The sequence below is a fragment of the Pelophylax lessonae genome (assembly GCF_965119305.1).
Source record: "Pelophylax lessonae genome assembly, chromosome: 7".
In the NCBI taxonomy this organism is placed as follows: Eukaryota; Metazoa; Chordata; class Amphibia; order Anura; family Ranidae; genus Pelophylax; species Pelophylax lessonae.
In genome coordinates, this window is record NC_138774.1 from 44,857,969 (window position 1) to 44,871,717 (window position 13,749).

Here is a 13,749-nt window from a genome sequence, read left to right on the forward strand (position 1 = left end):
CAACAACTGAATCGGAGGGAAGGCATAAATCAGGCGATACTGATTCCAAGGCACCACCAGTGCATCCGAGGAGACTGCCAGAGGATTGCGCATTCTTGCCACGAACCTTCACACCTTGTTGTTTAGACGAGATGCGAACAGATCCACATCCGGGGTTCCCAATCTCGCACACAGCATCTGAAAACACCTCCGGGTGTAGGGACCATTCTCCCTGGTCCAGGGTCTTGCGGCTTAGATAATCGGCCTGCCAATTCTCCACACCTGGAATGTGAACTGCCGAAATCGCCGGGACGTGCGTCTCGGCCCAAGACAGAATTTTGGTCACTTCCTGGGCCGCCCAGGCACTCCTGGTGCCCCCTTGGTGATTGATGTAAGCCACCACAGTGGCGTTGTCCGTCTGGACCCGCACATGGTGGCCCTGAAGATGATCCGACCAATGGAGCAAGCACAGTCTGATCGCTCACAGTTCCAACATGTTCATCGGCAGGGAGGATACCTCCTCCGACCAAGTGCCCTGGGCAGACAGAATGCCCAGAACGCCACCCCAGCCCGACAGGCTGGCACCCGTGGCAATTACCGTCCACAACAACGGCCGGAAGGGTGTCCCCTCCGTCAGAGCCGGGGACTGGAGCCACCAGAGAAGATCCTCTCTGACTTGGCGACTCAGAGATATCCTCCTTTCCAAGGATTGAGGATGCCTGTCCCATCTGGCCAAGATCTCCGCTTGAAGAGATCGCGTGTGGAACAGTGCAAACGGTATTGCCTCGAAGGCTGACACCATCAACCCCAGGGACCGCATGCAGGCCCTGAGTGACGAGGAATCCTTGTCCCGGAGGGACCTGACCTCGTCCAGCAGAGTCCGGAGCTTGTCCTCCGGTAGAAAGACTTTTGCTTGGGCAGAGTCCAGGACCATTCCCAGGTAAGGGAGACAAGGTCGACTTCTGAACGTTGACGGTCCACCCGAACTCCTGGAGCGTCTGACTCGGGCTGGCACTCGATCTTAACAGGAGATCGTCCAGATATCCCAAGATCACAATCCCCTGCGCCCGCAACAGGGCCAGAACAGGAGCCAGCACTTTGGTAAACACCCTTGGTGCGAATCGGAGGTACCTCTGATAACCCCCGAATATGGGGATGTGTAAAAACATATCCTAGAGATCGATGGAAGCCAGGAAATCTCTCAGGCTTAAAGAGGCCACCACCGAACGGAGGGATTCCATGCGGAACTTTTGAACCCGCACAAAGCGGTTCAGAGCTTTCCAGTCCAGAATCGGATGTACCTTGCCCTCCTTTCTGGGCACCGTGAACAGATTCGAGTAAAAACCCCCGAGACCTGTCCCGATGAGGCACCGGGACTACCACCCCCTGGGCGAGGAGATCCTGAACCGCCCGAAGAAGATCGTGCAACCGATCTGGGGTCAAATGAAGAGTTGAGGGAAAGAATCTGTCCGCTGGACGCGAAAGGAATTCGATCTTGTATCCTGATGGAATGATTTCCTGAACCCACCTGTCCGGAATCCAGAGCAGCCAAGGCTCGAGAAAACCACGCAGACGTCCCCCCACCCCTGGAATGGGTGAGGGCGTCCCTTCAGGTTGAGGTGGAAGGACCCGCCGGGCCAGCATGGGTGAATTTTGGTTTGCCCGCCCAGGGCTTCCTCTGACCACCCAGGCCCTTAAAGGGTTTCCCCTTGTCCTGTGCCTTGAAGGCACGAAATTACCCCTGATATGGTTTAAAAGAAGGGCCCCGCTTACCGTGGAAAAACTTACCCTTGTGGTTTTCGGGCAGCAGAGTGCTCTTGCCCCCAGTGACCCCCGTCACCAACTCATCCAGGGAGTCCCCAAAAAGACGATTCCCCACATAAGGGATGTCAAACACCGTCTTTCTGGTGGAAGTCTGGTCTGCCAACCAGCTCTTGAGCACCAGACAGCCGTGCCACTAGAAGAGCCTCATCCAAGGCCGCGTCACACAGGTACAAAACCGCTAGACGCATCTGCTCCACCACCTCCACAGTAGTCGGAGGGGCGGAATCCGCCTCAAGAGTGCGTTTGAGCACCTGGGCCCAATCAGTCACAGCCTGAGAGACCATACCAGAGGCGAAGAAGCGCTTCAGCAAAGAACCCGCCACCATCCACCCGCCTATCCGTAGGGTCCCTGAACACTGGAGAATCCTCCGGGGGCATGAGAGTGGCCTTGTTTAACCTGGACACCATGTGATCCACCTAATGGGACACAGTCACTCGCGAATCCGTAGGAGACGCGAAAGGGTAACAGAATTGAAACCGTTTTGGTACCACAAAAGGGCGCCATTGTTCGTTCACCGTTTCGTGAAACTCAGCGGGACAAGGGAACACCCGTGCCGCTTTTTGGGTTCTGCGAGTCCCAAGGGAAGACTGCTTACCCAGTGGGTTGGGCTCATTCTCTAAATGGAGTGTGTCCTTAACCGAAGCAATAAGCGCAGACACAGCAGCACGTCCTTTAGTCGCTTCAGGGGAAGAATCATCCCCATCCTCTTCCCCACCTCCCCATCAGAATGAAAGGACTGAGACCCCTAAGGGGTAAACTATCCAGGGCAACCATATCAGACTCAGATTCAGAGGATAGTGAAAACCCAGGTCTTTTTCTAGAACCCCGCTCTGACATTAATAAATCCACCTTGGACGCTAAAGTCGCAAGTGCAGCAGCAAGAGAAAATGAAGATTCAGGAGTACCTGAGTCATTCACCAAGGCTGGGGAGAATATGCAGTCCTGGGACTCCATGAGAAACATACTATAGCGCTGGCCCTTTAAGACGCGATCGCGGCGACCCACCGCAATAGGGATCACACTAAGGTACCCCCCTGAGATGGGAAAAGCACTGAAAACAGAAGAATATTCCCCAAAACCAGCAAAAAGAGCCCCCAGAATTGTTACCACGCAGTTGGAAACGATCTCTGCATACAGTAAAGGAAGTGATGTCACCCGCTAGAGGCTGAACAGGAACTGGTCTAAGGGAAAATGGTTGCCAATGCATCTGAATGGGAGGCTCCGGGAAAATGGCTGCCGAACCTGTGCAAAGAAGAACACCTTGCCACACACAAGTTGGCGCCCGAAGGCGCCAAAAAACACTACATAGAGAGCTGCAGAAAGTGCACACAGTGAGGCCAGAGCAGCTGCCCATACCTAAAATGGAGGACCCAGGACCGGTGCTAGACTAGTTTACACCCTAGGCAAGACCAGCTACTTGCGCCCCCCCCCCCCGCCCCCAAAAACATAAAAAGGGAAGGGGTTAAAAACTACTCTACGTCATATCCAGTGACCCTGATCTGATGGCTCCTCTATGTTATGCTGTCATACCCAGTGACCCCCATATTCCTCCATGTCACACCTGGGGACCCTAATATCCCTCTATGCTACACCAAAGGACCCCGATGATCCTCCATGTCACACCAGGGGCACCTGATGTTCCTCCATGTCATACCCAGAGACCCTGATGTTTTTCCATGTCACACCTGGGGACCCTGATGTTCCTCCATGTCACACCTGGGGACCTCAGTCCCCCATGGCACACCTAGGGACCCCAATTCCTCATTGCACACCTGGTGACCCCGAAACCCTGTTACACCTGGTGACCCCTATCCTCCATGGCACACGTGGTGACCCTGATTCCCTTTCACACCAGGGAACCTCCATGTCACACCCAGGGACCCTTATCCCCTGTTCTGGGGACACTCACTGGGCGGTATTAAGAGAGTGGCCCGCACTCTGCCCTCCTTCACTGTGATCCTGCTGATTCCTTCTTCTAGGATGCTCCTCTTCTGGACCACAGTGCTCACCACAGCTCCAACTGCCTCCTGGTGAAGGGAGAAGCAGAAGTCCGAGAACTCCGCACGTCCCTAATCCCAAACCTCCTCAGACCATTCCGGTGCCTCGTAGTTTCTGCTCCAGTAAAGGTGCCACCCTCCAGTGCCAAGCTTGGGGTCAGGTTCAGCTCTCCTCCGCTCCCTGCTTAATACCGACCCAGGGAAATGAACGGCTGCCCAACAGCTCAGTGCAGAGAGTCACTTCCTGCCCAGGGTTTACACCATTCAGCTCCAGCCAAAGAGGATCATCATGCAGGCAGCACTCCTGTGGGCTCCCTTCCTGCCTCTTGGCCCCACCCCCCAAACAGTGGCCTGGTAGTTCAGCCACTGCCCCAGACACCTGGCATCTTCCTCTGTCCATTCTTCCTCCCCCACTGCCGCCCCCTCCCCTCATCTCACAAGGATCATTCATGGTCAACTAATGGCTGCGCCCCTAGGTTGCAATGCGCCCTAGGCGGCTGCCTAGTTTGCCTAGTGGAAGCACCGGCCCTGGGCGGACCCGCGTTTTTTTGCACCGCAGTGGTCCACACCGCCAGGTCTGCACCCCCAAACACACTAATAAAGCGGACAGGGATAGGGACCCCCACAAACCCTCACACGGCGATACATGCGCCTAGAAGCCCCCGCAGGGACCGGGAGGGACACAGACATGAGGGGAGAGCACAGACATATGCAGAATGTCATCTCCAAACAGAGGCCCCACACAGAGGTTACTTACCGCTCCATATGGCATGGGCGCCTCGATATCGCGGGAACCCCCCCCCACCCCAGATGGCAGGGGAGCCGTCAGCCGAAATAGGATGCGTCGCACGGTCAAAACCGCATGTTGAGGCATCCCGGCGAGGTAGCCACCTCGCAGGCTTTTGCCCGAGGACAGGGGCAGGTCGTTTGCTAGGCCAGGGCGTACGCATAGCCTGCTAAAGGCTCGATGGCGGGCTGGGATTCCATAAGATCCTCTGTCCTGGAGTGCCAGAGCGACCAGTCTGATTCCCAGCTCCGCAAACGCTGTAGTCTTCCGAAGATCCGACAAACTAAGCACAGAAACAAATAAAAAGCTAGTAATGCAAGGAAAAACACATTTGCAAAAAATAAAAGTAATAAAACAGAAGAAAGGCTGAGACATGTAACCCAGCACAGGGAAGCCTATCTTACTCCTTACTAGGCAGAAGACAAACTGAATTGGGAATGAGGCTAGCCAGGGGTATTGGACCAGAGGGACAGCCCCCTGTAGGTGTGTCTATGTAAATTGCTTTGTTTTTAACAAGTCTTATGCCTAGCTTGCTCCTGTGGATAAGAGGTCAATACCCATTGGTGAAGACTGTATGAGTGGGCGGCGACTGTCAGAGGACATAAGAAAAATATTGTTTTTTTTTTTTCAGAATTGTCACTCTTTTTTTGTTTATAGCGCAAAAAAAAAAAAAAAAATCGCACAGGTGATCAAATACCACCAAAATAAAGCTCTATTTGTGGGAAAAAAAGGACATCAATTTTATTTGGGTACAGCGTCGCACGACCGCGCAATTGTCCGTTAAAGTAACGCAGTGCCGAATCGCAAAATATAGCCTGGTCATTAAGGGGGCAAATCCTTCCGGTTCAGAAGTGGTTAATGAAGCTTTCATAGTCACATTCTGGCTTTCTTTTTCCTATCTCTCATGCCTTTATGTTGGCCAAAAATGTTATTAGCTGCCTCACTGGCCAATAGGAAGGCATGGGATGGGAAGGCAGTGGGCGGGGCATGACTACAGAATCTGCTGTGACAGGGCGCTACAAGTCTTAGGAGACTCAAGAGCTCTAATGATATTCAAATGGTGCAAAGACCTAAAGGATTCTGTACTATAAACTAGGGACCAATTTAATGAGGTTTACTTCAAAAAATGGTTCCTGGATTTATTGGGAACATTTCAGGATGGGATATGGGAGCTTCCATTACTGACATCCCCAGGGGTGACATCCTTATCCTTGCTTCACTGCTTAGTGCTTCACTAACCTAATAAAATACAGCCAGCTTAGGGGTTGATTTACTAAACCCGGAGAATGCATAATTTAGTGAAGCTGTGGAATGGTAGCCAATCAGCTTCTAACTTCAGCTTGTTCAATTAACCACTTCAGCTCTGGAAGATTTACGGTGATACTTTAAGAATCGTGCGGTCGTGTGACGCTGTACCCAAATAAAATTTTTGTCCTTTTTCCTCACAAATAGAGCTTTTTTTTGGTGGTATTTGATCACCTCTGATTTTTTTTTGCGCTATAAACAAAAAAAGGCAGACAATTTTGAAAAAAAAAAAAAAAAACCCAATATGTTTTACTTTCTGCTATAAAACATATACAATAAAAAAATCTAATTTCTTCATCAGTTTAGGCCAATATGTATTCTGCTACATGATTTTGGTAAAAAAAAAAAAATCCCAATAAGTGTATATTGATTGATTTGCGTCTACAAACTATGGGATATATTTATGGAATTTTTAAAAAATGTTTTTACTAGTAATGGCGGTGATCAGCAACTTATAGTGGGACTGCAATATTGCAGTGGACAAATCGGACACTGACTGGCACTTTTTTGGGAACCAGTGACTCTAATACAGTGATCAGTGCTAAAAATATGCACTGTCACTGTACTAATGACACTGACTGGAAAGGTGTTAACATCAGGAGCGAACAAAAGGTTAACTGTGTGCCTAGCCAGTGTTTGTGTCAGTGGTGGTCGGCCGATAGGGGGCGCAGGGGCGCTGCCCCCCCCCCCCCCCCCAAGAAGAAAAAGAAAAAAAAAAGATTAAAAAAATAAAAATAAATGTTTTGCCCACCAGGGGCGCCCGCCTCATTGGTGGCTATGGGGGGGGGGGTGCGGTTTTCCACCCGGCAGAGGCGCCGATTGGCGGCCTTCTGGGGCGTAACTGTGGCGCAGAGCACTGCGCTACACCACCCCCCTTTTGTGATGTCTTGGATCATGATTGGTCCAGACTCCAGCCTGGACCAATCATGATTTAGGACATCCCTGCTGACCTCGTTGGGGGCGGTGCCGGTGCGTGGATCAGTCACTCACTGTCACCGCCCGGGCACCTTCCCGCCGCCGAAGAGGAGTCGAGAAGAAGCCGGCGCTGCTCACCTTCCCGCCGCCCGCCGCAGAAGAGGAGAGGCCGAGAGGGAGAAGCGCCGCTCACCTTCCCGCCGCCGAACGAAGAAGAGGAGGCCAAGACGCCGCTCACCTTCCCGCCGGTTCCCGCAGAACAAAGAGGACGGATTCGGAGAGAGGAGAAGCCGCCGTGACTCACAGGGCTCCAGCCTCCAGGTAAGTGCACTGCTCTCAGTCAGGCACGCATGCTAAACTCTGCATTGGGGACATCATGACATGTACACTGATCAATGCATTGATGGGGGCACGCACGCTAAACTCTGCATTGGGGACATGTACACTGATCAATGCATTGATGGGGGCACGCACACTAAACTCTGCATTGGGGATATGTACACTGATCAATGCATTGATGGGGGCACGCACGCTAAACTCTGCATTAGGGACATGTACACTGATCAATGCATTGATGGGGGCAAGCACGCTAAACTCTGCATTGGGGACATGTACACTGATCAATGCCATGAAGGGAGCACGCACGCTAAACTCTGCATTGGGGACATGTACACTGATCAATGCATTGATGGGGGCACGCACGCTAAACTCTGCATTGGGGATATGTACACTGATCAATGCATTGATGGGGGCATGCACGCTAAACTCTGCATTGGGGACATGTACACTGATCAATGCATTGAAGGGGGGCACACACGCTAAACTCTGCATTGGGGACATCATGACATGTACACTGTTAAATGCATTGAAGGGGGCACGCACGCTAAACTCTGCATTGGGGACATCATGACATGTACACTGTTAAATGCATTGAAGGGGGCACGCACGCTAAACTCTGCATTGGGGACATCATGACATGTACACTGTTAAATGCGTTGATGGGGGCACGCACGCTAAACTCTGCATTGGGGACATGTACACTGATCAATGCATTGAAGGGGGCACGCACGCTAAACTCTGCATTGGGGACATGTACACTGTTGAATGCATTGAAGGGGGCACGCACGCTGGTCACTGCATTGGGGGCATGTACGCTGGTCACTGCATTGGAGGCATGTACGCTGGTCACTGCATTGGGGGCATGGTATGCTGGTCACTGCATTGGGGGCATGGTATGCTGGTCACTGCATTGGGGGCATGTACGCTGGTCACTGCATTGAAGGGGGCACGTACGCTGGTCACTGCATTGAAGGGGGCACGTACGCTGGTCACTACATTGAAAGGGGCATGTATGCTGGTCACTACATTGAAAGGGGTCATGTATGCTGGTCACTACATTGAAAGGGGGCATGTACGCTGGTCACTGCATTGAAAGGGGGCATGTACGCTGGTCACTGCATTGAAAGGGGGCATGTACTGTGGGGTTTGTGCTAGGGGGCCTGTACTGTGGGATTAGTGCTAGGGGGCCTGCACTGTTGGATTAGTGCTAGGGGGCCTGTACTGTGAGGTTTGTGCTAGGGGGCCTGTACTGTGGGGTTTGTGCTAGGGGGCCTGTACTGTGGGGTTTGTGCCACTCTCAGTCAGTGTATTCCATAATAGGGCCCCTGCTCCCTATTATAGGATATACTAGAACTGAGAGACCCCTTAATATGTGATATATTGGGAGAATTTGTTCACGCAAGCAAAATACAGGGGACAAAATGGGTGGAGTCTATAAGGGGTGAGGCTTCTGAGAAATGGGAGGGGTCAAAATAGAAGTGCAGGGTCTTGTGCCCCCCCATCTTGAAACTTCACCAGCTGCCACTGGTTTGTGTACTGTGCAGGAGGTGCTTTTACTAGGGGAAGACATGGATCCATGTCCATGCTTTCCCTACTGACAGAATGGCCATCTGCCTTGTTTATATTGGCAGACTGCTGTTCTGCCTCTGTGCCAAGCAACTGGTGGGTGACAGCAAACATAAAGTCTGCGGTACCCGCTGATCAGCTCCCGCTAAGGATTCTTAGTTAAAACTGTCACTAATTGTCCACATACATACATACATACAATTGTATCTTAAAACCAGCCAGATCTCCCTTTTGTCTTCTCATGTCTATGTGCAGACAGTCACAAGTCCTGGGTTTACACACAAACTGTACAAAGCATATTACAGGCTGACATCCAGTGGGGGATTTACTAAAACTGCTGAACCCAGAATCTGGTGCAGCTGTGCATAATAACCAAATCCAATCAGCTTCTAACTTCAGCTTGTTCAATTAAGCTTTGGCAGTAAAAACTGGAAGCTGATTGGATTCTATGCAGAGCTGCACCAGATTTTGCACTCTCCAGTTTTTGTAAATAACCCCCAGTGTGTAAATCCTACATACTGCATAGCAGTAAATAAAATCTGAGTAGAAGACAAAGGTGACCAGCGCTATGGAGTATGAGGGGGAACAGTGAAGAGTGGAATAAAGTAGGTGTAAGCAGCCAACAACCAAACCCCGAAGGGTTAAGAATAAAGTAAAAGTGCAAAGGGGTTGAGATGGCGCTACCTAAAGTGATTATGTGCTGATAAAGTGCAATAGTGTGCAAAAAAACCTTTTCTGAAGAAGGGTGCCGGCTGATTTTAAATTATAATTCCCAAAGATTTAAGAAGCAAAAAAACACAATTCCGTGTCAATAAACATCAACCGATTCAATCTGCCAATGTATGGTGAATATTTATCTATAAATAATAATTGTGCATCAAATGAACAAATCTTATAGTGAATTTATTCCAATAAAGTGATACAATGCACAGTTGATCAAACTCATAAATAATACCTATAAATAAGAAATCCCTGGTGGTGAAGTGGTGAATATATGTAAAAAATTAAATCCAGAAGTGATGTATTTCCCAAAGGTTTAGGTGCTGTATTACTCTAAGTGACCACTAGGTGTAGCATATACGACCTGTTCCAATGGAGTGGTCACAAAAATGGGGTAGATCTCAGGGTTCCTCTCTTGATCCAGCAAGGCACCGGATAGGGGCCCCTATCCATGCCAGAGAACACAGGAGGCCACACCATGGCGGACATGTGCTCAGCCTCTCCATAATCCCGGAGCCGTGCTGCAGATTAGTCCCCGCACCCAACCAAGTTTTTTTTTTTTTTTTCTGATTTTTTTGTACAAGGTTTATTTCCTCTATAGGGCTCTTTCACACGGCCGCTCCGTGTGAGAGCTCCGCTGCGGTCCTTTTTTTTTTTTTTTTCCACGGAGCGGATGACATTTCTGTCATCCGCTCCGTATGCCCGCATATCATCCCATTCGTTTGCGGATGATTTGCGGACATAATGTAAGTCTATGGGGGTTTGCGGATGTCAGTGGATGACACCACTGACATCCGATTTTCCTTCCTTTCCGTTTTTTGAACGGAACAAAAATAGGGTTTTGTTCAGTTCCAAAAAACTGAACAGAACTGACAGGAAGAAAATCGGATGTCAGCGGATGGTATTCCGCTAACATCCGCAATGCCATAGACTTACATTATGTCCGCAAATCATCCGCAAAAAAATAGGATGATTTGCGGACATACGGAGCGCCCGTGTGAAAGGGCCCTTAAGCAACAGACAACATGGATGAAGTACAGAAGTTGTCAAACAAAACCTGATTTCTTTTTATGAGGAGACCACCAGCCGGTGCCTTGCTGGATCAAGAGAGGAACCCTGAGATCTACCCCATTTGGGACCACTCCATTGGAACAGGTCGTATATGCTACACCTAGTGGTCACCTAAACCTTTGGGAAATACATCACTTCTGGATTTACTTTTTTACATATATTCACCACTTCACCACCAGGGATTTCTTATTTATAGGTATTATTTATGAGTTTGATCAACTGTGCACTGTATCACTCTATTGGAATAAATTCGCTATAAGATTTGTTCATTTGATGCACAATTATTATTTATAGATAAATATTCACCATACATTGGCAGATCGAATCGGTTGATGTTTATTGACACGGAATTGTGTTTTTTTGCTTCTTAAATCTTTGGGAATTATAATTTAAAATCAGCCGGCACCCTTCTTCAGAAAAGGTTTTTTTGCACACTATTGCACTTTATCAGCACATAATCACTTTAGGTAGCGCCGTCTCAACCCCTTTGCACTTTTACTTTATAGTAAATAAAATCTCCCCCCTCATATTTTTATTTTATCTTTATCCCTTGCTGCCCTGTGTCTTACTTACCCTCATTTGTATCCCCTATGACATGACAGAGCAGAGTACCCAGAGCAGTACACATTAGAAACTTAAAGTGAATGTAAACCCTCACATATAACCAGTGAAGTGAACAGCCTCAGATGATACACAGAGATGAAACAAATCCTCCTACATGATTTTTACTTGTATATCTGCTGTCTTCTCTCTACACCCCTTTAAAAAGGCAGATTGTGTTAAAAATCTTTCTTGCTGATTGGTGATTGGAGGAAAGGAACACACCCCTCTCCACAAACCGCGGAACTGTGTTCTGAATAGACAAGCTGTCTGCTGAGCTCTCCCTTCAGTCACAAATGTATCTCATGTGTCAGGAACACTTGTCAGAAGTGACTCATGCTCAGAGGAACAAAGCACCAGAGAGAAATAACACTTAGAGCTTTGGAAAGAGATAAGTAAACTGCAGATATATGTGCTTTGCTCAAATTCCATGACTGGGGTTTACAACTACTTTAAGGTATGAATGGTTCTTTATATAAAATATACACATGGTAGTGGAGATGATATGAAAAATGAGGCTGCACCCCTCGCCACTTATTATGATATGTATGGGATCCTTGTCTTTCAAAGTAAGACTGTTTGTAATGTAATTGCAATTCTAATGAATCTGGAAAGTACTAAATGTATGGTGAATGCTGAGAGTATATTGTATGTTATTATGAAAATCAATAAAAAGTTTACCTGTTAAAAAATAAATAAAATCTATTGTGAGTGTGCAGATAAAAATTATTATTCACTAATCCTTATACTTACTTATCCAAACAACAACTGCGATAATTGCAGCAAGAAGAACAAGGATTCCAATAACAGCACCAATGATCACTCCGAGTGAGAGGCCATTGCCTGGTGGATCTGACAGAGATAAATATAAAGAGAAGATGAGATATTAGAGAGATTTGGGATTCTTGTATATAAATCAGTGGTCTCCAAACTGTGGCCCTTTGCTTGCCTTCATCTGGCCCTTGGGGCACTTTTCCTTCCACTGATACCAGCAATGGGGTACAATTCCTCCCACTAAAACCAATTATAGGTTACTATTCCTTTCACGGGCACCAACAATGTGGCACTATTCCCCCCATTAATACCAATGATGGGTCACTCTTCCTTCCAATGACACCAATGGCAGGGCTATATTCCTCTCCCTAATACCCAAGGTGCACTGTTTACTCCCACTGATGCCAGGACAATTTTTACTCCCAATAGCAAAAGTCCGGCCCCCTAAAGTCTGATGGACAGTAAACTGGCACTATATTTAGAAAGTTTGGCAACCTCTGATATAAATTATTGAGTTTACAAAATTATGAAAGTATTGGCCACTTTTAAATTAATTATTCCTGCAAATGTAAAACTGGTTTAATAAACAAATAAATACAAATTACAGGCTGAATTATTAGTCCCCGTTCACACTGGGGCGACCTGTGAGGCGACCTGGTCGCCTCACAGGTCGCCGTAGGTCGCCTTCCATAGGGAAGCTGTGGACCCGTTCTAATAGGAGCGACACAAGTCGCTCTGACTTAGAAAAAGGGTCCGAAGCTTCTTTGGGGCGACCCGGAGCGACCGTCATAGACTTCAATGTTATTAAGTCTGTGCCGGCCGCCCCGAGGTCGCAGGGCGAGCAGCGTGCCGCGACCTCGGAGGTCGCCCCGGGAAGTAGCGTCGCTGCTATGCGAACGGGGCTTTATGAGGTGTTTCAATTCATGTTTTTTAAAAATATAGAAGACTGAAGCTACAATGAAATGAGTGAAGAAGAGAAGACAGAAATTTCCCAATAAGCTCCTATACAGCGCTGTGTGATATGTATAGATGGAGTGTACAGAAGCTTTCAGGCAGAAGAGACACACTATGGAGTCTATGTATGAAAACATTGCTGTGCGGATGTCTGAAGCATTCACACAGGTTCAAGGAATGATTGCTGTATTGTTTGTAATATAATTATCTCCTATGATAATCAGCTCCATCTAGTGGACATAATACATATTATTTGTTATTGAGCCATTTCTGATAAATACCACAATATGGCCACTAGACGGAGCTGAGATAATTATATTACAAACAATACTGTGATCATTTCTTATGCATGTGTGAATTCTTAAGACACCCACATGACAACTTTTTTAACCACTTAAGCCCCGGAAGATTTTACCCCTATTCCGACCAGGGGGTATTTTGCGATTCGGCACTGCGTGATTTTAACGGACAATTGCGCGGTCGTGCGATGCTGTACCTAAACTAATTTGATGTCCTTTTTTTCCCACAAACAGAGCTTTCTTTTGGTGGTATTTGATCACCTGTGCGATTTTTTGATCATGCGCTATAAACAAAAAAAAGAGCGTCAATTTTGCAAAAATAACAATATTTTTCAAATTTTTTTATAGGAAATTCCCAAAAAAAAAAAAAAATGTAAAAATCAAAATTTTTAACATTTTCGGCCAATTTGTTTTATGCTACATATGTTTGGTAAAAAAAAAATCACAAAAAGCGTATTTTGATTGGTTTGCGCAAAAGTTATCGCATTTACTAACAAAGGGAAAGATTTTTGTCATTTTTGTTGTTTTTTTTTTAACGCGTAATGGCGGCGATCTGCGATTTTTTTTTTGCAGGACTGCGACATTGGGGCAGACAGATCGAACCCTTGACTGACATTT

General features: G+C 47.8%; 2 protein-coding genes across 4 annotated transcripts in view; one reads left to right on the forward strand and one right to left on the reverse strand.

Moving 5' to 3' along the window:
- The window catches only part of TAP1 (transporter 1, ATP binding cassette subfamily B member), an 895,619-nt gene that overhangs the window by 399,457 nt on the left and 482,413 nt on the right, over positions 1–13,749 (forward strand). The gene's annotated exons all lie outside the window — the stretch shown is intronic.
- The window catches only part of LOC309560896 (class I histocompatibility antigen, F10 alpha chain-like), a 291,577-nt gene that overhangs the window by 16,055 nt on the left and 261,773 nt on the right, over positions 1–13,749 (reverse strand). For all 3 annotated transcript variants that reach the window (XM_082264583.1, XM_082264584.1, XM_082264582.1), the window contains exon 5: positions 11,858–11,956. In XM_082264583.1, coding sequence (XP_082120709.1) covers positions 11,858–11,956 — 99 coding nt within the window. The remainder of the gene's footprint in view (positions 1–11,857; positions 11,957–13,749) is intronic.